Below are 24,977 nucleotides of genomic sequence, written 5' to 3'. Positions count from 1 at the left end.
TTGAAATTAAAAAGTTCAACCAGCTCTCTAGTTGTTAAAAAATGTGGGAAAATGTTTCAAGAAAATTTAATCAAAATATTTCTCAAAGAATGTGAAGGGGAAATTCTCTGGTGCCACTGTAGCATTGTATTCCATTTGCTACTTAAATGGTAGCAATGCTCCAATTCATGGACTGCTTCAGAAGAGAATAAATGGGTGCGCACTGTCAGTCTGGATGGGATCTTTCCCCAAACCCAGTGAAATACAGTAGTGGAATCCTGACCCCACTGAAATCAGTAGGAACATTCCTATTGACTTCAGTGGCACCAGGATTTCACCCCAGATCCTTGCCCACTCCTTGGTCCATGAATGATCTGTTTCACTCAGTGAGGACACTGATCCTCAAATATAGGAACTGCCTACCTGTTTACTGAGGTGACTTAACATGAGGACTTTGGGCTAAGTATTGGAAAATAAGCAACGTATACACTTTACCAGTCTTTTTACCCTCCTCATTGTTGCCATATCACTCTGGTCATTTGGTCATTTACAAAGTAAGGTGTACATTAGGGGACCTATTCTCAATGCATGCTTGAATATTCCTTCCCTGGAAATTCAATGCATTCAAGATACGATTCTATTCAGGCAAAACTTTTTTGGATGTCAATTTTTGCTGAGTAAGGCCCAGAATGCAGTGGGAACAGAACCCACACGGTAGGTTCATCTACACAGAAGTTTGGAGAATTGTTTTTGTCTTCTCTGATCATGTGGCCCACAGTATATTGGGGCAGAGGAAGAGACACTGCAGCCTCATTAGCAGGCTGGAGGATGTACATACCTTAAACTGTCTTGCCAGGTGTTGTTTGTGACTCTCTTCCACCTGCTTGAATTTCGATTCCAATCCCTTCATCTGGTTCTCCATCTTCTCTACATATTGTAAGTCTCTTTGAGTCCGCCTGTCCAGTACCTCTATTGACTGAGACATGTTCTGCACCTGTCCAGAGAAATAAAAAATAGAGAGGCAACACAGTCAAAGGAAGAAGCTTTCATAGGAGCTAGGCAGCATCATTTGCCTCATAATACAAAGCACTGACCTTTTCCCACTCAGTCAACAAAGCTACAGAGGAATCAGCAGATGCATTATTTACTAGTTAATCAGCAGCATCATGTGCTCCAAAACAGAGCAAATTGGTTTCATAAACATTTATTCTGCCATGCTCCAGAAAATAATCCAACAATCATGAATGCAAATAAGGATTGTAGTCAAGTATAAAATGCATGAGAGTCTTAATGGTCTCTTTGATTGGCTGAGCCAGCGTACAATGCCTGCCTTTGCAGGTGGAAAGACTATTAGTTAAACAGAAGCATATTTGACTAAGAATAATACTTCTGTTCAGGTATGAATTATCACTGCTTCATGTACATAAGGAGACATTCACTGATTGCCTAAGTGCAAGCTTTAGACCCAGCTAGCAAAATCTCACTATTCAAACAACATGGTCTTTTCTTTATTACTAGTTGTATGTCATCAGTCACAAAGAATACATTTAGAGGTAGGCAATGCCATATACACTGGCAAATAATACACGCATTCATGATTAAAGGCTAATATTTCCAAATGTAGCCTCTGATTATGGTGGCTGTCATTTTTGGCTGACCAACTTGAGACCTCTGATTTTAGTGGTCACCATCTCAATAACTTTTAAGGTTGGAATCAGTGCTAGATACCAGCAGAGACCATCAGTTTTCAAATGTTTTAAAACATTTATCTCCATCTTGAGAAGTGTTGTGAGAACACTGGCTGCTGTGACTGAAATAGGGATGAGGAAGGAAGCAAGGTGATAATCAAAATGACCTGATTTTGAAGAATGGCCTTAAATTGATACGCTAAACTCCATTTCCCCCCTCCCAATATTTGTGCCATTACGGGATGTTAACTATGACCCCAATTCAGGAAAGCAATTAATCCTGCAAATAGACTGTTGGCTCTTTGGGGCAGAGACAATCTTTTTGTTCTGTATTTGTGCAGTGCCTAACAAAATGGAGTCCTGGGACTCCTGAGATGTTACCACAATACAAATAAACACAATGCTATGCAATGCAAGAATAATAACTATTATTAGAACCCTATTGATTTCAGTTTGGAATACTCCAGTTCTTAAAGCTAAGCTGTGCATAAATGCTTTGTTGAACCAGGGACTTAGTTAGGTCAGTGACAGCCTGGTTCACCTTCCAGTGAAATTAACGGAATTCTTATCAGAACCCAAATCTTAAGGAAATATTGCTTTTCGTTCCTTGCCCATAACTTCCTCTGCAAGCAAATTCCATAAGCTCTCTGAATTCCATGCCATCACAGTTAGCTCCTGTTTCCACATTCAATGCTCAGTGAAGCTAAGTGTAATAATATTGGACTTGGGGGATGGGGAAGAGATGACTGGCATTCAATATTTCCTCCAGGGAGCTTCGCTGAGCCAGTGTAACTACTTGAAGATGGCTGTGGGAAATGTGTGTGTTACCAGAAGCACAGGCCTTTTGGACTTTGCTGGAGCCAGCCAAGGGACAAATGCCAGCTTTTCTCTAAGTTTTGTGAAATGATCGAGGTTGACCATCATTAACATTTGATGACAAGGACAATATGAAAAGTAACAATTCAAATAAATAATTAAGGGGGACCCATGCATCAAGGTCTGATGGTTTATGACATGCTAAGGTGGAGAAGCTCATTGTCCAACCAGTGAAAATGGTTTCATGGCTAGTAATTTCTTTCTGCTCTGGTCTGGGGGCTATGAGCAGAAGAAAGAATGTTCAGTACCTAATTCCAGCAGTACCACTCATCCACACCCAGCAACACCTTCCCAGCCTCATGTAGGCCACTGCCAAGGCCTTTAGGTAGACTGCACTGAATGGGGAGGAGGACAAAAGGAGGTGTGTATTTTTCTGCGCTGGTGAACAGTAAGGCAGTAATTTGCCTGCAATGGAGGGGGACGAATTTGAGGAGCTTTGCCTACCCAGGGTGGAGTGTCTGTTACAGCCTGGACGTGTACAACATTTTTTTCCTGTTGAGCCAGCCAGTACTTCCCTGAGAAAACCTGCATCCACCTAGTGGGATCGCTTTGTACATCTGCCAATGGGAATGGGGATTATGTTTGAAGTTGCCCAAAACTGGGTCAACTAATTCTGCCAGTGCTCACTCCCAATAAAAAGCCCAACTGTGCACGAATTAACTTATGGCAAATAAGGAAGGGTGCTTAAGTGAGGACATACAGTTAAACAGGGGGGAAGCTCAGTGGTTTGAGCATTGGCCTGCTAAACCCAGGGTTGTCAGTTCAATCCTTGAGGGGGCTATTTAGGGATCTGGGGCAAAAATTGGTGATTGGTCCTGGGATTGGACTAGATGACCTCCCAAGGTCCCTTCCAACCCTGATATTCTATGATTCTATGAAGTTATTTTCAGCGACGTGCTTGGTGTAAAGTTCAAATCCATTCCATTCATTGCTAATAAGTTTTTTTTTAAAATTAAGTAGCAACCTATGGTGAACATTTTTAAATATCAATTACTATTATTCCTGATCTTTGACAATAACGTAAAATTCATCATTTAAAGATCTACATCTTTTATTTTTATTACCTTTTTAAGGCCTTGATCCAGCAAAGCACTTAACCACATGATTAAACTTAAATGAGATTGCTCATGTACTTAAGGTCAAGCATGTGCGTAAGTGCTTTACTGGACCTGAGGCTGAAATACATTCTCTGTCTTAAATTTCCCTCAGTTTCTTCCAATCACTTACGACCCCTGAAGAACCTTAGTTAAGAGTATTTTTTCACCTATGAAACACACATATTCCGAGTGCTCACAAAACCTCATTTTGCAGCAATCTAATGGCATAGACAAGCTAACAGTTGCCCAGGGGGAAAAACGTTGATTTTACCTTAGGGAAGCAAAAAATTAATAAAATGGAATTTAATTTCTGCTTCCAGTTATGCCAGCTTCTTTGACACTGATGGAGTTACTCTGGATTTATACCTGTGTAACTGGGAGCAGAATTTGGCCTGGTGACTCTAGCAAGCTACCTCAGCTAGGTAATATCTCCTAGATCCTGATCATCCCAGTCTGTGGGTGCTATCCTTTGGGGTAGTGTCTATGAGCAATACCCCTGCCTGGGCCATCTGGAGCTAAATGCACGTGGCTCCACTAATTGAGGCAAAGGACCAGTTCATTCATTTGAAAGCAGCCGGACTCATAATCCTCCATCCATGGTCTAGCCACTAGAGGGAGATACAGAGCTACACTGTGGTCGCATGGGGCACACCCAGATTTTTTTCAAGTTTTATTCTAACTTGGCCTTCACAAGGGGTTAAAAACCATGAGGTGCCAAATGATGTCAATGCCCTTTGAAGCAGAATGAGATGGGGGGGCCTCACTGGCCCCCCAAACTTAATTAAGGCCCTACCTTAATTTTCATACACTGGTGTCAATGTGTTTTAGCACACATTGGCTTTTTACAACTTTGAATCTGATCTTTTGTTTAACTCCCCAAACCTCTATGCAAAGCCACTAGCATCCATTGCTAAGGCAGACATTTCTTCTACTTTAAAAAAAAAAAAAAAAAAGGATTGCTCACTCAAAAAATGCAGGTTTGCTCGGACCAGTTACGGGAACGTTTTATTATCCCCAAAGGCGAAGAATAGGTTATGGATTTGCGTTCCTCCTTGGGAAATCCAAACACAATTACATCTTTGACATGTTAGGTTTCTTCTGCTATTTGTGGTGAGAAAAATGCAAGGCTAGTTCTCGTCACAAAAACAGGGGAGTTGAGATGTTAGATTCTTGAAAGGGGCATGAATGTTAGCGTGGAGGTTTTCCAAAGGTGTCTGCAGTTACATTTTACTACAAGGATTTTGTTTCAGTGAAGATCCAGATCAGAGGTCTGGAACTTCATGGCGGCCGCTGAGACTCAGCCCTTTATTTCTGGGTTCTCTTACAGGATGGTGTATGTGTAGAGATAGATAGGTTAACACACACATGAGCATCTGACTTTGCACATCATTCTTCCCTTACTTTCTACCCTGGTATCCCAAGAGCAGCTTGCTGTCTAAGAAAAACAATGAACATTTATATTTCAGCACCCTCTGCACTGGAAACTATCACATTTTAGGTCTTTCGCCCCACACCCACTGTTCCCATTTGAATAGGACTTTGGGTCAAAATCTGCTTGTCTTGTTCATGTGAGTAGTTATATGAAGCCAATGGGTCTTTGATACTCATGCTGCACCATATGACAATTCCTGTTCCTACTTCAGATTTCGTTGTGTTGGGCACGTTCTCTTTATTATGTGAGCAAACAAAAGCCAGAAGCTTATGCTACAAACAAAAGAGAAATGTCTCATGTCTCAGTTTATAGTACTTAGTCACTCAAAACATTCATAAACCTGCACTTAATGTGTTTTACTATGCTCTAACACGTCAATTTTCTCCAGGTATCAGGATAAAAATTATTGTGTCACATACTTCAGATGCTGGCATAGTACAGTATTTAGACATGAGGGATAATTACATGCCCCAACACAAGAGTCTCCTTAGATTTAGAAAAGAATGACACCATTTCACAAGAATGGGATCCATTATCCGGAGAATTTCCTGATATCAGGGATGTGTCTTCTGATCTCTCCAGACAGAAAGACTATTAAAAACGAACCATATGAATGTCAATGTTAAGAAGAAAACCACAAGCCCTCACGACTGTGTTATTTGATGTCGCTGGCTCATGCTGGGTTATCCAGCCTTTTTAATATCAATCCAGCTAAAAGAGCTTCATTTTTAATTGGGCTTCTCTCTCATGTTTTTGAGACTCACCCTTTGAAAATATTTAAGTGTTAATTCAATGAAAACCAATGTGATTAGAGTCAACTGCAGAATTTCACCCCCCCTACTGAATTACATAGGGCAATGTCATGTATCTTTGATCTTATTACATTTCACAAAGGTTTTCACAAACCTCCCTCTATCTGGATACTTATACACCTTTCATAGCCACAACATCAAAGCACCTTACAAACATGAATGAATTGATCCTCACACCTGTGAGGTAGGAAGGTATTATCATTATCCCCATTTTACAGATGGGGAAATGAGGCACAGAAGGAATTGCTCAAGGAGTCCATAGCAGAACCACAAATTGCAGCCAGATCTCTTGAATCCCACCTGCCTTAACTACCAGACCATCCTCCCTCCTTCCCACAGGATGGTTCATCCCATTACCTTTTCTAAGAGCTGCCTCAGCTGCTTTGTCCTGGCATCACGTGAGCACATCGTCTGTTGAGGAGCCACCACTGTGCATATACACCGTCCCTCGCTGTCTTGGGCAGAGCTGTAGACCTGCCAGCTTTCCTCTGGGTTGGTAGGCAACACCTAATTGATACATGGAAAAGGGGGTGGGTTAAGTAAGACAGGGGGACACTTAGAGGGATAGCGAGAGTGTAAGGAAATGGATGCACAGGAAGTATTTGGTGAAACCAAAAACTTTTTTTTTTTAAAGTAGCAATAGAGCAAGACCACAGAAAGATAATGGAACCATGGAATAAATAAAGGAAAGGTTCCTCTGAGGACCCAGTAAATATGTAGGATAGGATGCATTTTTAATGCAAAAATATGGATTGGGGACAGATAAACCAAGAGTTTGATGGCATGAAAAGGAGAGCAAGAGTTGAAGCAGATAATATGGACACAATGGGGAAAATTGGGGGTATGTGACATGGAAAATCCAGGGGCAATAGGATCAGCTGGCATCATTAGTTAAAGTGAGTTCTGATGCACACCCAGCCTGTGTGAAACTTGATGCCAATCTATTATTAAGACACACACTCAATTCTCCTTGACACACAGAGAATGAAGTGCATCCTGACATACTAGTCAGTGTTCTCCTGACTCTATGAACTGAGCAGCAATCAGTGGGAATCTGCAGAGCTCTCCAAGATCCTGAAACAGGAATTAGCTCTTAGGAGGAAAAGGCAACCAGCGTTTTTACTGGTTTTCCCCCTCTGCTATTCAAAGTGTCCCAGGAGATTTTCAGGAGCACTGCAATATTTCTTAAACTGTTCTGTTAACCCAAGGAGGAGAGAGAGCCCAGAATAACCATGAGACAGCGTGCCAGCTAATGAGGAATACAACCTTGAAGATGTAATCAGCACTATGATCTGGGCTTTCAGAATGCATACGTGGAAAGGGAGCCCAGCAATGAAGTTAAACACATTCCCCAGCCCCTGCAGAATCTCTGACCTTCATTTCCCTTTAATCACACAACATTTTGCAAAATACATTATTCAATCATAGTCTCTGATCATTTAGAAGAGACCTCATCATTTAGAAGAGCTAGAAGGAAAGATGCTGGTTTAGTGCTTAAATATGTAATAAATAACCTTGCAAACAGCCAGACTGATTAGACAGATAGGTAGATAGGTAGATGGACAGACTCCAGCTAAAATGATCTTGGGTCACATCACATTCTTGTAACAGGGAACAAACTGCCAAATCCACTCACAATTAACAGAGACACTGTATCAAATACTCTTCATCTTGAAACAGTGAGGCTGCAAAATGCTATTTTTTTTAAGACAGAAGCATGCAGCCTGGAGATGAGAGGTGTCAATTCTTTCCTGCTAAGGGAAGAAAGAAGGATTGTTATACTCAGCCATTTCCAATAGATAAGAATCCAATCTACAGCATCCTTTCAGAGAAGGCAAGGGGATCCATAAGGCATGACTGAAATGCATTTGCAACTTCCCTGATGCATTTTCCATCCCAATAATGACTATTGATTCCAGGCATCTGAGTGCATCCATTCTTGTGGGTCTTACACCTGACAGCAAGCTATAGGGAAATGGCGAAATGTCATGACAAGGGAACTTTTGACAAGCGGTCTAAGAGGGGTACCTTAGCCAAAGCACAAAGGCAGCTTTGCAAGGAGAGGAGTGGCAGGACCCACCAGCTCTGCCATTCCTTCCAAGCAATCTGTCATGCTGGGAATGTGCCTTTACCACACCCGTCTCCTAACTATGGCAACCTCGCCCTACTGCTATGCAAATGAAGGCTGTAGCTCAACTCCTAATAGCTCCATCCTGACAACCTATTTAATGAGAAACCAAAAGATTCCTGGATTAACCCCCAGTCACATGAGAGAGAGAAGGAGGGGGTGGAGGAAGGGAATGGGACAAGTGAGCATGGCATGATTAGATTTTCTAAGAGCAAATCCTTTGCCAGCACAACTGCAAAACATCTTCATCTCCCCGGCCAACACACACACACACACACACACACAGAGCCACCCCTCACCCCCAAAAGAAACCCCTGGGATTTTCCACCAGGCCGATTCCTGAGGCTCTACAAGATGAGAGAACTGCCCTTGGGAAACCTCTGAGAACAGTATTTAAACACACACACACCCTCTGCCGGTCAGTTTTCCAGCACAGGTGCAGGACACCACCACCCAAAGCTGGGAGCTGTGCTACTCCCTTCCCTCCCCACCCCACCCCACCCCAATGACTGGCCTCCGCCACTCACTTAGCTTCCCTGGACTCCCATGATCAGGCCAGACTTTTCGACTTTACAAAACAAAGCCAAGCCAAGCCAACCAAACCAACCCTGAAACTGATCAGCCACACTACCCTTCTGTTGGCTAACAGAACACACGCCTGAAGCAGGAGACAAGGGCCAGCAGAACCTAGCCCTGAATCAGGGCAAACTTTGCACCCCTTCTGCAAATTAAGAATCTGTGATTCCAGGCCTTTCCCCCCCCCACCCTCACACACACACAAAGTGCACAGACGTGCCCCGCGCACCAGCCCCCCGACACACACGAAGTGCACAGACGTGCCCCGCGCACCAGCCCCCCGACACTCACACAGAGTGCACAGACGTGCCCCGCGCACCAGTCCCCCGACACTCACACAAAGTGCACAGACGTGCCCCGCACACCAGCCTCCCGACACTCACACAAAGTGCACAGACGTGCCCCGCACACCAGCCTCCCGACACTCACACAAAGTGCACAGATGTGCCCCGCACACCAGCCTCCCGACACTCACACAAAGTGCACAGATGTGCCCCGCACACCAGCCCCCGACACACACACGAAGTGCACAGACGTGCCCCGCACACCAGCCCCCCGACACTCACACGAAGTGCACAGACGTGCCCCGCACACCAGCCCCCGACACACACACAAAGTGCACAGACGTGCCCCGCACACCAGCCCCCGACACTCACACAAAGTGCACAGACGTGCCCCGCACACCAGCCCCCCGACACTCACACGAAGTGCACAGACGTGCCCCGCACACCAGCCCCCGACACACACACAAAGTGCACAGACGTGCCCCGCACACCAGCCCCCGACACTCACACAAAGTGCACAGACGTGCCCCGCACACCAGCCCCCCCCCCCCCCCGACACTTACTCCCGTGCTCCTGTCCAAGGTGCCCCCCGAGGCTGCGGTTAACTTGGTGCTGTTCAGCCCCACCAGGGAGGGCAGCGTCTGCGACATCCAGTTGGTGATCATGGCCATGGTGCTCAGGACGACTCCGATCTTGAGCAAAGGCACCGACATCGCGGCGGGGATCGGCGGCAGCCGCCCTTCATTCCGAACCGGCCCGGGGCTGCCCGCGGCTCACCGGCCCCCTTTGCCCCGCCCCGCCGGCCGAGCGCTCCCTAGACATCTCCGCTGGCTCCCGCCGGGGTCTCGCCTCTGCGGGGCTCCCTGCCGCCCGCCCGCCCCCGGGCTGGCCCCGGCACCCCCACAGCCACGGTCCCTGCCGGGGGGGGCCGCCGCTTGGCACACCGGTCCCAGGGGAGGGCGGAGCGGAGCGGAGCGCCCAGCCAGCCGGAGGGTTCGCTCCGGGTGGACGGCGAGGGGTCTTTGGGTGGGGAGGGGGGGAGGAGTCGGGGAGGGGTGCTGGGGTGCTTTTTTGTAAGGTGGAAGGAGCCCGGTCTCCAAAACCCCGCGTCTCCCTGGGACGTGCAATGCACATGCCTGACACGGACGATGGGGCGGGATGAAATGGATGGGGGGGGGAGGGCGGGGGCGGAGACCAGCGGCTGGTGTGAAAATCAAACGCACGCTGATGTCAAACTGGTGGGGGGGGGGGTTGGTTTATTTTTTTTTAGTTTCTCTCTCCCTTTGCTTCTCTCCAGCGCCCCCTGGCCGCCGTCGGGGGCTGGTTCGCCCAGACAGGAAAAGCCTTTTTGGACTTTTGGACCAGGTGGGTAAGTACACGATGGGGTGTCCCTCCCCCTTTAGCATCAGTTTGCATCAGCACCACACTCAGCCCGGTGTCTGAGGCGTTGGTGAAGGGCTGGTTAGTCGGGGGAGCTGCCAGGGAGCTCAAGTGTGGCACAAATCTCCCGGGCTCTCTTTTACTCGCCTCTGCTGGCACGCGAGAGAAGCAGGGCTACCCCCAGCGCTGCCTTAACAAATATTAGGAAGAACCCAGTCAGTTGAAAAGAAAATAAGGAGGATGAGGAATTGGATTATAATCAGACCAGCACAGCCTTCCCCTAGCAATGCTCTCTGCCTGGCTGTGCCGTATTTTTCCTCGTACAGTCCTGCTGACGCCAGACGATAATTGTTTGCACGATTGTTGTAGCATGTTGGCCCACGATATGAGAGGGACGATGTGGGTGAGGCAATATCGAACCTGGGTACCCGTACGCTAGGGGCACGCGGGAATAATCCTGTCCAGACAGACAACACATCGTGTTACCCCTTACAGACCGTCTTTTCCCCTGTTTTCACCAGTGTATTCCGACCCTATCTCTGATGGGAGTATGGCGTAGATTATGTTATTTGGAAAGGGGTACGCAGCCTAAAGTTTGAAAACCACGGCTTTATCGGACCAACTTCTGCTGGCGAAAAGGACAAGCGTTCCAGCTTCACAGAGCTCTTCAGACACTCTGCTTACCTTCCCCAGATATTAACTGTCCTGTTCGCACGGCAGTCCATCTGCTCTCATTTTAACTGGAGCTCTTCCCCATCCCCTACCCCCCTTAAGAGAGGCTAGTGCCGCTCGTACCTATCTATTTTTCTGCAAGACGGTGTGTTTTCCATTGACCCAGCCTTACTTGTGATGCCCATACAGTCATAGTGGGGGATCTGTGGTTTCGTTATTCTTGTAACCTTCTCTGTCCTCTGACCCAGCTGTTGCATGATATTCTGAGCCACTGTTACTTATGGTCTATCTACGCTGTGATAAAAGACCCACGGCACAGCCGCAGCTGGCCCGCCTCACTCGTCTTGGGCTGCGAGGCTGTAAAATAGCCATGTGGACATTTGGGCTTGGGCTGGAGCCTGACACTCGCTGCCCCAGGATTTTTATGGCTGTGTAGACATAGGAAGGGAGTGCTGAGGGTCAGAGTCAATCTAAGCCTAAATTGGTGGCTCTTCCTCCACCTGCCCAGCCTTGCAAATGAAAACAAATTAAATAGAAAAGTCCCTCATATTTCCTTGCCTCATTTATAGCCCTGCCCACAACCAGGCAGCAGAATCAAAATCTTATTTACACCAGGTAGACTTCTCCTTCCTTAACCTTTAGTTGCTCCAGTTCCAAAGGAAACCCAAACCCACCCTAATGGAGAAAAATCCAGCCATGGCAGACTTCAAAGAGCCCTCCCTGATTCTCTACAGAATGGTCAAGAGAGCAGGATGGCAGAAGGTGGAAGATGTGATGGAGAACAAGCATCTTCCAAGGAAGACCTGTGATTCATGGAGTGGTGAATTAGGGGCATCAACTGGAGAGAGGCAACCCTCCATGTCTGAGTGGGGAGCTTGCTGCATTCTGAACATGTCTGTTTCATTGTCTTAACTTTGGGAGAGATGTTCTCCAGCACTGAGGAAATGAGCTTCCCTCCCCACCTCAGCCCCAGCAAATCTGATGTCTCCCATGGGTGGTGAGTAAGGTATCTCAGTGTTAATCATCATTATTAGTTGTATTACAGTAGCTCCCCCATCAAGGATTGTGTTAGTCACTGCACAAATACGCCACAAAAAGACTGTCACTGCCCCAAAGAGGTGACAGTCTAAATATAAGGTGAGACAGACCACTGGATACAACAGACCAATGTGGGAACAAAAGGTAAGCACACAAGCACCTCAGCCTCCCCCCTCAGCTTTCAAAAGCCCTGATCAACCCAAAAGTTGGCAGGCTAAATCAGATTATACACATCGGCCAGATCCTCATCTGGTGCAAATCCCTGAAGTCAGTGGAGCTACACTGGTTTACACCAGCAGGGGATCTGGCTGCTTGGTTTCTTTTTCAGAAAAATCTCATATTGCAATTGCTTGCACCACAGTGAACCAAACTGTAAGTAGGAAGCCGTATGGCCATTTCATTGCAGACTGTGCTGATGGCTTTGTCAAAACATTTTCACTGAAAGTGGCTTCTCCATAAGGAAACAGTTCTCATTCAAGATTAAAAAAGATTTCCTCAAGGGGCTTATATAACTTTCCTAATGACTTCAGAAAAGAAGTGTTCCTCTGATCGAAATTCACAATTCCATCTTATTTTTTTTCTAGGTTAACATTTAAATACCACGTGCAGAAGAGAGATTACAAAATTAATCCTCTGGTCATGTGCAGGATTCCCCAAAAGAATAGAAGTCACATCTCTTGCTCCACAGTAATAAAGGCGGCCTCGGGGGAATCAGAGGCTTATCCCAGTGCTTCCTGAGATTTCAAGAGGAACAAGAAGTAATCACAGTAATTAAAAAAAATAATAATACAAACTCTTTCCTCCTCTCAAGATTTGAAACACCAAAACAGTTAAGGTAAGATGGAGAGTTATATGCAATTGTCTGTAACTTCTTTCAAGGCTCTGCAATGCATACATTTTAGTACTGCAACACTGTGGTTTTCACCTTTGTGTGTGGAGGGGATTTAAAGGTGTTTCACTTTGTATTTGCAAAAAGATCTAATTTCTTGCTGAAGTGCAATTGCAAACCAGTGACTGACATTCATATTATGCAACTCTGCCATCACAGAGCCTCTGCAATTGTTGGATTCGAGTGCCCCCTTCTAGCATAGATTGGTATTGCAGGCCCCCCTTCAAAAAGATGCTTTATAATACAGTGGCTCATCAGTGATAATAAATACAGTGGAACAATGACTCATCCTACTCCCAGTCCTCTTTGATAACTCATTGTCCCGCCAGGGAATTTCTAAATAGCTCCGAAATGGATTGGTTAAGAGACAACTCCCAATCTGCCTTTGTCAGCGTAAGAGCTGAAGAGCAGATGTTGGCAGTGGAATATAGAAAGTTTGGTGATGTCATCCACATTTTTGGTATCTCACAGGTCAGATTTACACTGGTGAAAATAAGGATCTATTTCTGCAAGTAGGGATAACTTGCTGCTACATAACTTTTTAGCTAAATAATCATTCACAAATTCACTATCTACCATTCTTATTGCCCCCCCCATTACCGTCGTGTCTGAGCACCTCACAATCTTTAATGGATATATCCTGTGCCCTACAGCAGTGCCGTTATCACGGTTTTAAAGATGGGGAACTGAGGCACACAGGCTAACGTCACACAGAGCAGGGAACCGAGGCATTTCTTCTGAGTTGCAGACTAGTGTCCTAATCACTGGACCATATTTCCATCCTTCCCATAATGGGATGACCTCGAGAAGTCATCTAATCCAGCCTGCTGCACTGAGGCAGGACCAAGTAAGACTAGACTATTCCTGACAGGTGTTTGCCTAACCTGTTCTTAAAAACCTCCAGTGATGGGGATCACCCAGGGCTGAGTACGGGGGCTTTGCCCAGGAGAACCCCATTGAGTGGGCATTTAGATTCCTTCCCCAGGCTGCTAAAAGAATCTGTTTCATGGTAGTAATCTCTACCCTGCCTGCAACCTGCTTCTATTAGATGACTGGCAAAACTCCCATTGACTTCACCAGTGCTGGATCAAAATCTCAAAATGGGTACAGACAGTGGGGTCCCTCTACCTTGCCCTGAGCCATGTTTGAAGAAGCCCTAACTTTGGACCCTTACAGGATCCCCACCACTCTTGCTGTGGGCAGGGGAGAGGAAAGCAGGACTTGCCCGTAAGTGACATCAGGGGAGGTTTAAGAAACAGAGCAAAGCCAAGCAAACACTTCACGAGACCCCCTAAGAGGAGAGAGGTGAGGCTGTGTGCACATGCTGACTCCAGGCCTGCCGCCTCTCCCTCGATGGCAGTGGGAGCTTTCAGTGGGACGGGAACATGATTGGGTTCAATCTCTGGATACAACCAATGGCTGCAGATTGAAAGAGTTTAAACATGATTCTCTTCCCACATCTAGCAGGACCCTCTCAGGGTAGAAGTGTGTCATTGTTGTTCACGATTCGCCTTATCCAAAGGCCACATTCCCACTATGCTTTGGGTCAGACCCAATAACCCTGGCAAGCCTGAAACTAACTAAAGTTTCTCTGTCACTCTTGACCTCTTTCACCTCACCAAATCCCGAGCTCATTGCTCATTTGTCACTCAGTCCTCAACGGAGGCAAACCCATAATCGACTGTGATGTGCGCAGTGTTGTTGTAGCCATGTTACTGCCAAGATTTTGAAGAGACAAGTTGGACCAAGTAAAATACATTCTTCTTCCAAAGAAGAGCTCTGTAGTAAGCTCAAAAGCTTGTCTCTCGTCAAAAGAAGCTGGTCCAATACAAGACAGTACCTCACCCACCTTGTTTCTCTAATTGACTTTAATGGCACTTTGCCCAAGTATGAACTGAATTAAAATGAGGCTATGGCCCCGCGTGTGCATGCCATGGCTTATTATGACAGGTTTGCTCATATTGCCGGGCCGCTGCCATTAGAAGACCTTCACTAGGGAGGGGGAATTATCCCAAACCCTAGTGTCCAACCCTACTGATATTTCCTATACTGAATTCCTGTGATTCATTAATTCCCATGGAAGGCTGCCATAAATACTGGTGGATGGTGGAATATTTTTCCTTCGGTGCAAATATCCAACAAATAATTAGATGCAAATGTGTGGCTTCATTGGAACAACTCAGATTTACATTGGTGTCACTGCGATCAAAATCTGTCCCAGCATTCTTACTAGGATGGTAGCAGTGAATGCTTAGGTCGAAGGTAAAACGCCATCTGCAGAGAGCTCTTAAAGGAAATCACATCCTTCTGTTCTATTCTAATCTGTTCAGGTTCTTATACTGTGCTCATCGCCACAGTATCTGAGCGCCGGATCCGTACGACACTTATCAGTGCAGTATTTATATCATTTCAGTGCTCATTTGGAAAGCAGGGTATGACGTAAAACTCACCTCTCATGCTAGTCTTCAATAAATACATAGAAGAAGAATTAGTTCAGAAGCATATAGAAATTAACATCTTTTTTAGACCTTCACCTTCTACCCACATATAGTTTTTAAATAATAAAGTATGTTAAAAATGCTAAAAAAAAATGCATTCTGTAGCTTTTATTCCCCCAGGAATGTATAAAGATTCATTCCCCCTCAGTGCACATAGGTACTGTTACTGGTATTCAGTCGTGGTAATAGTAGTATACAGAACCATTCATCCAAGGATTGAAAAATGCTTTCCAAATGTTAAGCTTTGTAACACCTCTGGGCTTGACCCTACTCTTGTGGAAGCCAATGGCAAAGCTCTACTTTAATGGCGCAGGATCAGGGCCTCTGTGAGGTAGGAATTTATTAGACTTATTTCACAGATAGAGCAAATGAGGCAGGGAGCTGACGAGCTTGCCTGTGATCACACAAAGACACAGACGCCCATAGTCTGGGCTCCCAATCTATTCCCTCTCCTATATCCCTATTGTAACCACCTTCCCTTTATGAAAATTATGGGCCGGATCCTCAGCTCGTGTAAATCAGCATAGCTGTACTCACTTCAATGGAGCTACATTGATTTACAACAGCAGAGGAAATGGCCATGCTTAGGCTAATCAAGAGAAGAATAAACCCATTTGAATTTTTAGGCTCCTTTGCTTCCATATGCTTCAGAGCATCTATTCTCTTCTTTCAAGAGCCTGTTAACATAACGGGGGTTATGCCCAGCCAAGCAGAGAACAATGGCTCTCTGAAAAAAGTCAATGACTTGTTGCATTTATTGTCTTTCCAGATCCCTGGATTGGAGCCTTCCTTATCAGACCCTAATTCCATTATTTATAGCTCAACCTCACATGGCAACAAATTGCCACAGCACTTTCTCTAAAGAGTCAGTCCCACCTGGATGTAGCGGAAAGGGCCACACACAGATACATCAATTCCAGTCCCAAATGGAGGCTTTGCAAAATCCGTGATCAACTGTAATGTCTCTATTCTATTTTTTAAATGGCAATTATTAAGTCAGAAGAGTTTTTTTATTAGGTTTTTTTGTTCAGATTTAAATATTATCACTCAGGGTTAGAAACCCCAACACTGCAGCTTTATGCTAAGGCCTGAGCTCCAGGAAGTGAAAATGACCAGTGTATTGACCTTGCCCAAGCTAAGTGAAATGCAAAAATGAAACCCTCATTGTTACTGCTCAAGTGTACATTAGAGACAGGTTCTTTCAACTGTTGTGGTCTGAAAGGTGATCGTAAAAAAAAGCCACAAGGACAAATGTTTAAATGCATTGGGCCTGAACCTACACTTACACTTCACTTACACTAAAGTAAATCAGGAGTAATGCCACTGAAGTCAATGCGGATACAGTCGTGTAAGTGCGAAAAGAATCAGGCCCATTGTTTTCAACCTGACAGCATCCTCTTAGGGAAGCTTTCCAGTGCAAAGCAAGATCTAGCCCTTAAAGAGAAACTGACACCTCTTCGAATTTTTGACAAAACCTCTCTTAGTCTTAGGTTTTCCTCGATATCTCAGATCGCCTCTCTTCTGACTGCTTCATTGTTTATCACACGGGTTATTTGGCTTGAAAAGAGGCTCCTTATGTCTCTGAGTTTATCTGTTCCTGTTGTGTATTCTACACCTGATGTCTCCATAGCATCAATCATTTCCAGAGCAGCCAATTCTGATGTCTCAATGAGTGAATTACTGCTGTAATGAGATAATAAGCAGCAGGGAAAGATGAACTGTTAGGGAACAAAAGATCTCATTTGCATGGATATATCCTTAGTAATAAAGGATGAGGAAAGAAAGACATAAAAATATATGGTTTCATAGATTCATAGATTCATAGATATTTAGGCCAGAAGGGACCATTATGATCATCTAGTCTGACCTCCTGCACAATGCAGGCCACAGAATTTCACCCACCACTCCTAAAAAAGACCTCACATCTATATCTGTGCTATTGAAGTCCCCAAATTGTAGTTTGAAGACCTCAAGGAGCAGAGAATCCTCCAGCAAGTGACCCGTGCCCCATGCTACAGAGGAAGGCGAAAAACCTCCAGGGCCTTCCAATCTGCCCTGGAGGAAAATTCCTTCCCGACCCCAAATATGGCGATCAGCTAAACCCTGAGCATATGGGCAAGATTCATCAGCCAGATACTACAGAAAATTCCTTCCCGGGTAACTTGGATCTTACCCCATCTAAAAACCCATCACAGGCCATTGGGCCTATTTACCATGAATATTTAATTACCAAAACCATGTTATCCCATCATACCATCTCCTCCATAAACTTATCGAGTTTAATCTTAAAGCAAGATAGATCTTTTGTCCCCACTACTTCCCTCGGAAGGCTATTCCAAAACTTCACTCCTCTGATGGTTAGAAACCTTCGTCTAATTTCTAATCTAAATTTCCTAGTGGCCAGTTTATATCCATTTGTTCTTGTGTCCACATTGGTACTGAGTTTAAATAATTCCTCTCCCTCTCTGGTATTTATCCCTCTGATATATTTATAGAGAGCAATCATATCTCCCCTCAACCTTCTTTTAGTTAGGCTAAACAAGCCAAGCTCCCTGAGTCTCCTTTCATAAGACAAGTTTTCCATTCCTCGGATCATCCTAGTAGCCCTTCTCTGTACCTGTTCCAGTTTGAATTCATCCTTCTTAAACATGGGAGACCAGAACTGCACACAGTATTCCAGGTGAGGTCTCACCAGTGCCTTATATAATGGTACTAAAACCTCCTTATCCCTACTGGAAATACCTCTCCTGATGCATCCCAAGATGACATTAGCTTTTTTCACAGCCATATCACATTGGCAGCTCATAGTCATCCTATGATCAACCAATACTCCAAGGTCCTTTTCCTCCTCCGTTACTTCTAGTTGATGCGTCCCTAGCTTATAACTAAAATTCTTGTTATTAATCCCTAAATGCATGACCTTACACTTCTCACTATTAAATTTCATCCTATTCCTATTACTCCAGTTTACAAGGTCATCCAGATCCTCCTGTAGGGTATCCCTGTCCTTCTCTAAATTAGCAATACCTCCCAGCTTTGTATCATCTGCAAACTTTATTAGCACATTCCCACTTTTTGTGCCCAGGTCAGTAATAAAAAGATTAAATAAGATTGGTCCCAAAACCGATCCTTGAGGAACTCCACTGGTAACCTCCCTCCAACTTGACAGTTCACCTTTCAGTAGGACCCGTTGTAGTCTCCCCTTTAACCAATTCCCTATCCACCTTTCAATTTTCCTATTGATGCCCATCTTATCCAATTTAACTAATAATTCCCCATGTGGCACAGTATCAAACGCCTTACTAAAATCTAAGTAAATTAGATCCACTGCGTTTCCTTTATCTAAAAAATCTGTTACTCTCTCAAAGAAGGAGATCAGGTTGGTTTGGCACGATCTACCTTTTGTAAAACCATGTTGTAATTTGTCCCATTTACCATTGACTTCAATGTCCTTAACTACCTTCTCCTTCAAAATTTTTTCCAAGACCTTGCATACTACAGATGTCAAACTAACAGGCCTATAATTACTTGGATCACTTTTTTTCCCTTTCTTAAAAATAGGAACTATGTTAGCAATTCTCCAATCATACGGTACAACCCCTGAGTTTACAGATTCATTAAAAATTCTTGCTAATGGGCTTGCAATTTCTTGTGCCAATTCTTTTAATATTCTTGGATGAAGATTATCTGGGCCCCCCGATTTAGTCCCATTAAGCTGTTTGAGTTTCGCTTCTACCTCAGATATGGTGATGTCTACCTCCATATCCTCATTCCCATTTATCATGCTACCATTATCCCTAAGATCCTCTTTAGTCTTATTAAAGACTGAGGCAAAGTATTTGTTTAGATATTGGGCCATGCCTAGATTATCCTTGACCTCCACTCCATCCTCAGTTTTTAGCGGTCCCACTTCTTCTTTCTTTGTTTTCTTCCTATTTATATGACTATAGAACCTTTTACTATTAGTTTTAATTCCCTTTGCAAGGTCCAACTCTACTTGACTTTTAGCCTGTCTCACTTTATCCCTACATATTCTGACCTCAATAAGGTAGCTTTCCTTACTGATCCCTCCCTTCTTCCACTCCCTATATGCTTTCTGCTTTTTCTTAATTACCTCTCTAAGATGCTTGCTCATCCAGCTTGGTCTACAACTCCTGCCTATGAATTTTTTCCCCTTTCTTGGGATGCAGGCTTCCGATAGCTTCTGCAGCTTTAATTTAAAATAATCCCAGGCCTCCTCTACCTTTAAACCCATAAATTCTTCAGTCCAATCCACTTCCCTAACTAATTTCCTTAATTTTTGAAAGTCAGCCCTTTTGAAATCAAAAACCCTAGTTGCAGATTTATTTTTGTTAATCCTTCCATTCAGTTTGAACTGAATTAGCTCATGATCACTTGAGCCAAGATTATCCCCTACAACCATTTCCTCTATGAGGTCCTCATTACTCACCAAGACCAAATCTAAAATGGCATCCCCTCTAGTCGGTTCAGCAACTACTTGCTGAAGGAATCCATCAGCTATCGCATCTAGGAAAATCTGAGCCCTATTATTATTACTAGCACTCGTCCTCCAGTCTATATCTGGGAAGTTAAAGTCTCCCATGATCACACAGTTTCCATTAGTATTTACTTTATTAAAAACATTAAAAAGGGCTCTATCCATATCCAAATTAGATCCCGGCGGTCTATAGCACACCCCAAGCACTATCCCAGGGGAGGCTCTAATAGTTTTCTTCCCCAATTTAATTGTTGCCCAGACAGACTCGGTCATATCCATTTCATTGCTTCTTATTTCTTTACATTCTATCTCATCATTGATATACAGTGCTACTCCACCACCTTTACCTTTATTTCGGTCTTTCCTAAACAGCACATACCCTTCAATACCTGTAGCCCAGTCATGACTACTATTCCACCAGGTCTCTGTTATACCTATAATATCTGGTTTCACTTCCTGCACCAGTAACTCTAGTTCCTCCATTTTATTACCTAGGCTCCTTGCATTGGTGTACAAACATCTTAATTTTTGCTGTTTGGCCTCACTCACATTCTGTACCCTATTAGGCACGGTTATTTTACTACCAGTATAACCTATTAGACTTGTATCTACACTGCCCTTCCTCCTACCTACAGCTGTATCCACTCTTACTTCATTTTCTTTCCACTCTATGCTAAATTCTGGCGTGGAGATTACCTGGACATCTCCCAACCATCTCCCCCAAATTCCTAGTTTAAAGCTCTCTTAATCAGTTGTGCCAACCTCCATCCTAGAAGTCTATTTCCTTCCCTACTCAGATGAAGTCCATCCCGAGAGAACTGTCCTCTATCCATGAATGCCTCCCAATGACCATACATCCCAAAGCCCTCCTTATAGCACCACTGCCTAAGCCATCTATTGATAGTCATAATCTTGTCACACCTTTGTTGCCCTTCTCTAGGAACAGGCAGAATCCCACTAAAGATCACCTGAGCCTCAATTTCCTTAAGCGTCCTCCCCAACCTAGCATAGTCTCCCTTAATACTTTCCAGCGAGAATCTAGCCGTATCATTTGTTCCCACATGAAGGATAATTAGGGGATTCTTTCCCGCTCCCTTTAGAATCCTTTTCAACCTCAGGTCTACATCCCGTATCTTAGCACCTGGAAGACAGCACACCCTCCTATTTTCTGGATCAGCTCTGGTTACAGGCCTATCTATTCTTCTCAGTAAAGAGTCCCCAATCACATGGTATAGAATGGATCCCACTTAATGGCAAACTACTAAATGGAAAATTTCACTAATGAAAGAGTTGTTGTCCATGCATAATGTAAAATGAACGCAGCTGACTGCAATTGACCTAAGAGGCCAGCATTCTCAAATATGGTCAGTAAATTTGTGCCCGTATTTATGCATGACACACTAATACAGGATAGATCTTTGTCTCCCTCTTGTGGCTGGTCCACCCACATAAGAGGTTATGAAGTTGCCACAGCTACCAGGTGGAGGCTTGGGGTCCTAGCCAAAGCCTGTTGATCACAGTAGAAAGGCTCCTATTGAATCAGAGGGATTTTTAGCTCTGTTCTTCAGCTCAAGAGATACAGGCTCATCCTTTTAGCAGGGAAGGTTCTGGGTTCAAACTCTGCTGCTGTCCCAAGCTGTGTCAGTTACACATGCAGAGCCGAACATGTATTTATGTATAATGTGCAAATTCAGCAACTGCCTGACTGGCAAATCAACTGTTATTTTCACATACTATTTTCATGCTTCCTTGCGTTCACAAACGAGAGCGTGCACATAAATTCAGGGGTAGATATGGAAGCGGGGTTGAGGTCAGCAGTGATAATGCCCTATAGATTTATAGATTATAAGGACCATTGTGATCATCTAGTCTCACCTCCTGTATAACACAGGCCACAGGACTCCCTGGTTTGAACTAAACATCTCTTTGAGGTATGTTTTGTAGCATTCTTGGCTGAGCACCAAAACCAGGATGGCAGTGGGCGGTAGTTATTTATTAGCTGTGCTCTGGAAAAGCTCGGTGACATCCCACATCAGTGCTCCTTTGAAAGGGAGAAACCTGAGAATGATTCCTCCTGCCTGCTCCACACAACCCTTAGGTGGAATTCACCGCTGTGCAAAGGGCCTGCATGAGACTTACGCACCATTTAAGTCTCACTCAATTCCTCAGAATGAGGCTCACGAGGCGCATATAGGCCTCGTGCACTGGGGAGAACTTGCCCCATAAGGCAAATCCTGTCTGACGAGCACAACCCAGAGTAATCAGGCTGGGTGTACTGAGGCTAGGAGAATGAATCTTATACTCCTAGACCACTGAGCAACAGCCAAGTTATTCTATGGTACCTCAGGGCTGCAGTCATGCCCCCTCTGAGGGGCAATGTCTGATGGGTTCATGTAGCAATAGATCCATCAGCATTACGCCCATGTGTTTCCCCTCCCCCATCAACTTCCTGCAAGCTGGGGAATCCCAGGCTCCTCTAGGGACTGTGTTCTGCGGCATGGTAGGGACCACACACCCTGTGGGTGTTTCCAGAACACTTGCCTCTCCCCCTTGCAACACACTTGCAACACACCCACACACTGCTTCCACTGTGTCCAGTGCCTCTGGGCCTGGGGAGCAGAGAAAAGGATCTGCCCCTTAGTGTCATTTATCACAGGAGTTGTTATTTGCTTTTAAAGTGACACTGACTAGATGCTATCAGCCTAGCTGGAGGTGCAGAAAGTTCACAAGGTTGGACTGGAAGGAGGCTTTGAGAACTGGAAGTGAGGTGGACCGGCCTCTGCTTTGGGAAATCCCAGCAAGTGGGGAAAATGCGGTGGGAAGCCGATGTTCCCATTAAACAGACTGGACTGCACTGGGCACGTAGGTGCATAATAGTGTACTGCAGATGGTCTAGACGGATGCAAAGGACAACATTCTAATGCAGATCAGGCTTCAGGGGCTCTTTGCCTGTGGGGCTTTGGTTCAGTCTATGACACAGACAGGGACTGCTTGCAAAGTACAGCTCTGGCCCTGGATCCTGGTCTGGATTCAAACCCTTCCGTGGGTGAGATGTTTAGGTTGAGGATTCTACCATGGGTGCCTCTCTAACGTGATAAGTACAAGGCAGCACAGTATATTGGACATCAACGTTCATCGGTGAGTGGACAGACAGAGACGCACATGAATGTGGGGTGGGTGGGGCAGCAGAGTTCCTATTAGAAAGAATATTTTTGCAAAGTTTCTCTCCCCCCCACCCCCCGTGTTTATACAGAACCTAGCACAATGGGGTCCCGGTCCATGACCGGGATTCGTAGTTGCTATGGCAATAAAAATAAGTAATAATCACATTTCACCCCACCCCCATTGCCGTGGGCCTTAAGAAGCATAGTGGGGCAGTAGGGGTCATTCTGTGCTTCTCCCCTCAATCGTTGTGTATAACCAGGGTTGGGAGTCACAGGAAGGGGACCACAACTCCCCACTCAGTGGCTAATAGCAGAAGGGAGCTCCCCCGCTTCCATGCATGAGTGGGAGAGCAGTGCTCCCCCACAGCTCCCCCGCTCCTTGGCTGGGGCACCCCCTCCTGCTACAATTGACTGTGACCCCTGTGCATGGCCCCATTAGAATGCAAGGGAGGTGAATGAACTGAGAAGAGACTCCAGGAACCGGGGGTTGGGATTGACTGCCAGCAAGGAGCAGATTTCCCCCTTAATCCTTCCATTGAGCACCGAAAGCAATACAAAGTTCAGGGCCTCACGCTGCTGTCTTTGTGTCCCACCAGCTGAAGTCAGCAGAGCCCAGATCCTCAGAAGGTATTTAGGAGCCTAATTCCCATTGAAAGGGAATTTAGGCCCTAATTCCCTTTGAGAAGCTGGACCTAAGAGCTTTCATAGCACTAGAAATGCCTCAATAGAGCAGGACGGCACTAAAGCAACAGAAACGTTCCTAGCTTCCTTTCACCTATAAGAGAGACTCCTGTTTTATATTTACTCAGCACCTCCCTATCCTGAAAGATCCCAATGTGCTGCACAAACCATGGACCTTATTCCGCAGACCTTACCCCCACTAAACTCCCATTTTTGCATAAGCTATGCACAATTGGCTTTCGACACATAGAGCAGCACTGAAATGCAGCCATTTCTGGGGCGAGGCACAGCATGCTGCACAGTAGTCATGAGGATGTTAAATTCTAGCTATCAACAGGAGACAGTTCCTTGCACATGGTAAGTGCCATGTGAGTTTTACTCTCTACACACAGTGCAGAAGACCCTGAATTTTGCAGCAGAAAGATCATGCTCTCAGTATTACTTTTGAACAGAATAATCCCCCTTTACAGATCTTTGCCTTGTACTAAATCTGTGTTTAGCTAAAGCTGCTCTTGACACTAAACCCACAATCTCATAGCAAATGCCAATATATGTCACAGAAGTCTGTGAGCCCAGTATAGCAGCATTACAGTTAATGGGAGTTTTGCAACGATTTCAATAGATGAGGTTTGTATTAGGAGCAATTATCAGCATATCTTTTACGAGCAGGTTTCCTTAAGGTCAATATTGGGGTGTGGATGGGGAAATATTTCCATAGGTCGGTTCGGAACTACTGTCCAGAAAGTCTTTTTAAATTAATAAATAAGTATTGTTGTGTGTGTTAATTGCTTTATACTATCACAATTAGTACTGAAGTCTGGCAAAGCACCTGCTTTAATCCTCTTCTCCCTGTTCTTGTCCTTCCCACAAGGTCTCTTGTGATCTCACTAGATTTAGAGCATCGTCTACTAATTAGAGCAGGAGGGATTGAGAGTCAGGACTCCTGGGTTCTACTTCCAGGTCTGAAAGAGGAGTGAAGTTTAGTAGTGAGAAGATGCAGGAGACTGGTAGTCAGCACTCCTGGACTCTGCTCTGAGAGGGAAGGGTGATATAATAGTTAAAGCATGTAAGAGATTAGAAACCACTATTTCCAGCTTTGCTTTGTCTTGCTGTGCTACCCGGGACTCATCATGGCCTCTCTGTGGCTCAGTTTACCTGTGCGTAAAAAAACCCACTTCCTTCAAGAGTAATGATACTTAATGTCATTGATATTTGCAGATCTCTCCGAGATCCTCAGATGAAAAGGTGTGTGCAAAAACAAAGTGCAAACTTCTTCCCTTTCACA

The 24,977-nt window shown here is 44.9% G+C and overlaps 1 protein-coding gene across 3 annotated transcripts in view; it reads right to left on the bottom strand.

The window, feature by feature from the left end:
• The window catches only part of OLFM1 (olfactomedin 1), a 55,198-nt gene that overhangs the window by 24,863 nt on the left and 5,358 nt on the right, over window positions 1-24,977 (bottom strand). Inside the window, exons 1-3 of one of the 3 annotated variants that reach the window (XM_048823233.2) lie at window positions 9,436-10,015; window positions 6,242-6,391; window positions 818-973 (exon numbers count right to left, since the gene is read on the bottom strand). In XM_048823233.2, coding sequence (XP_048679190.1) covers window positions 818-973; window positions 6,242-6,391; window positions 9,436-9,585 — 456 coding nt within the window. In that variant the 5' untranslated portion in view covers window positions 9,586-10,015. Of the gene's footprint in view, window positions 1-817; window positions 974-6,241; window positions 6,392-7,520; window positions 7,635-9,435; window positions 10,016-24,977 lie in introns of those variants that run through there. The other 2 variants (XM_048823235.2, XM_048823234.2) reach the window with 2 other exon arrangements.

The sequence above is a fragment of the Caretta caretta genome, chromosome 16, assembly GCF_965140235.1.
Source record: "Caretta caretta isolate rCarCar2 chromosome 16, rCarCar1.hap1, whole genome shotgun sequence".
NCBI classification, from domain to species: Eukaryota; Metazoa; Chordata; order Testudines; family Cheloniidae; genus Caretta; species Caretta caretta.
Note: the sequence above shows the minus strand (reverse complement) of the source record. Positions and strands in the feature narration are given on the sequence as shown.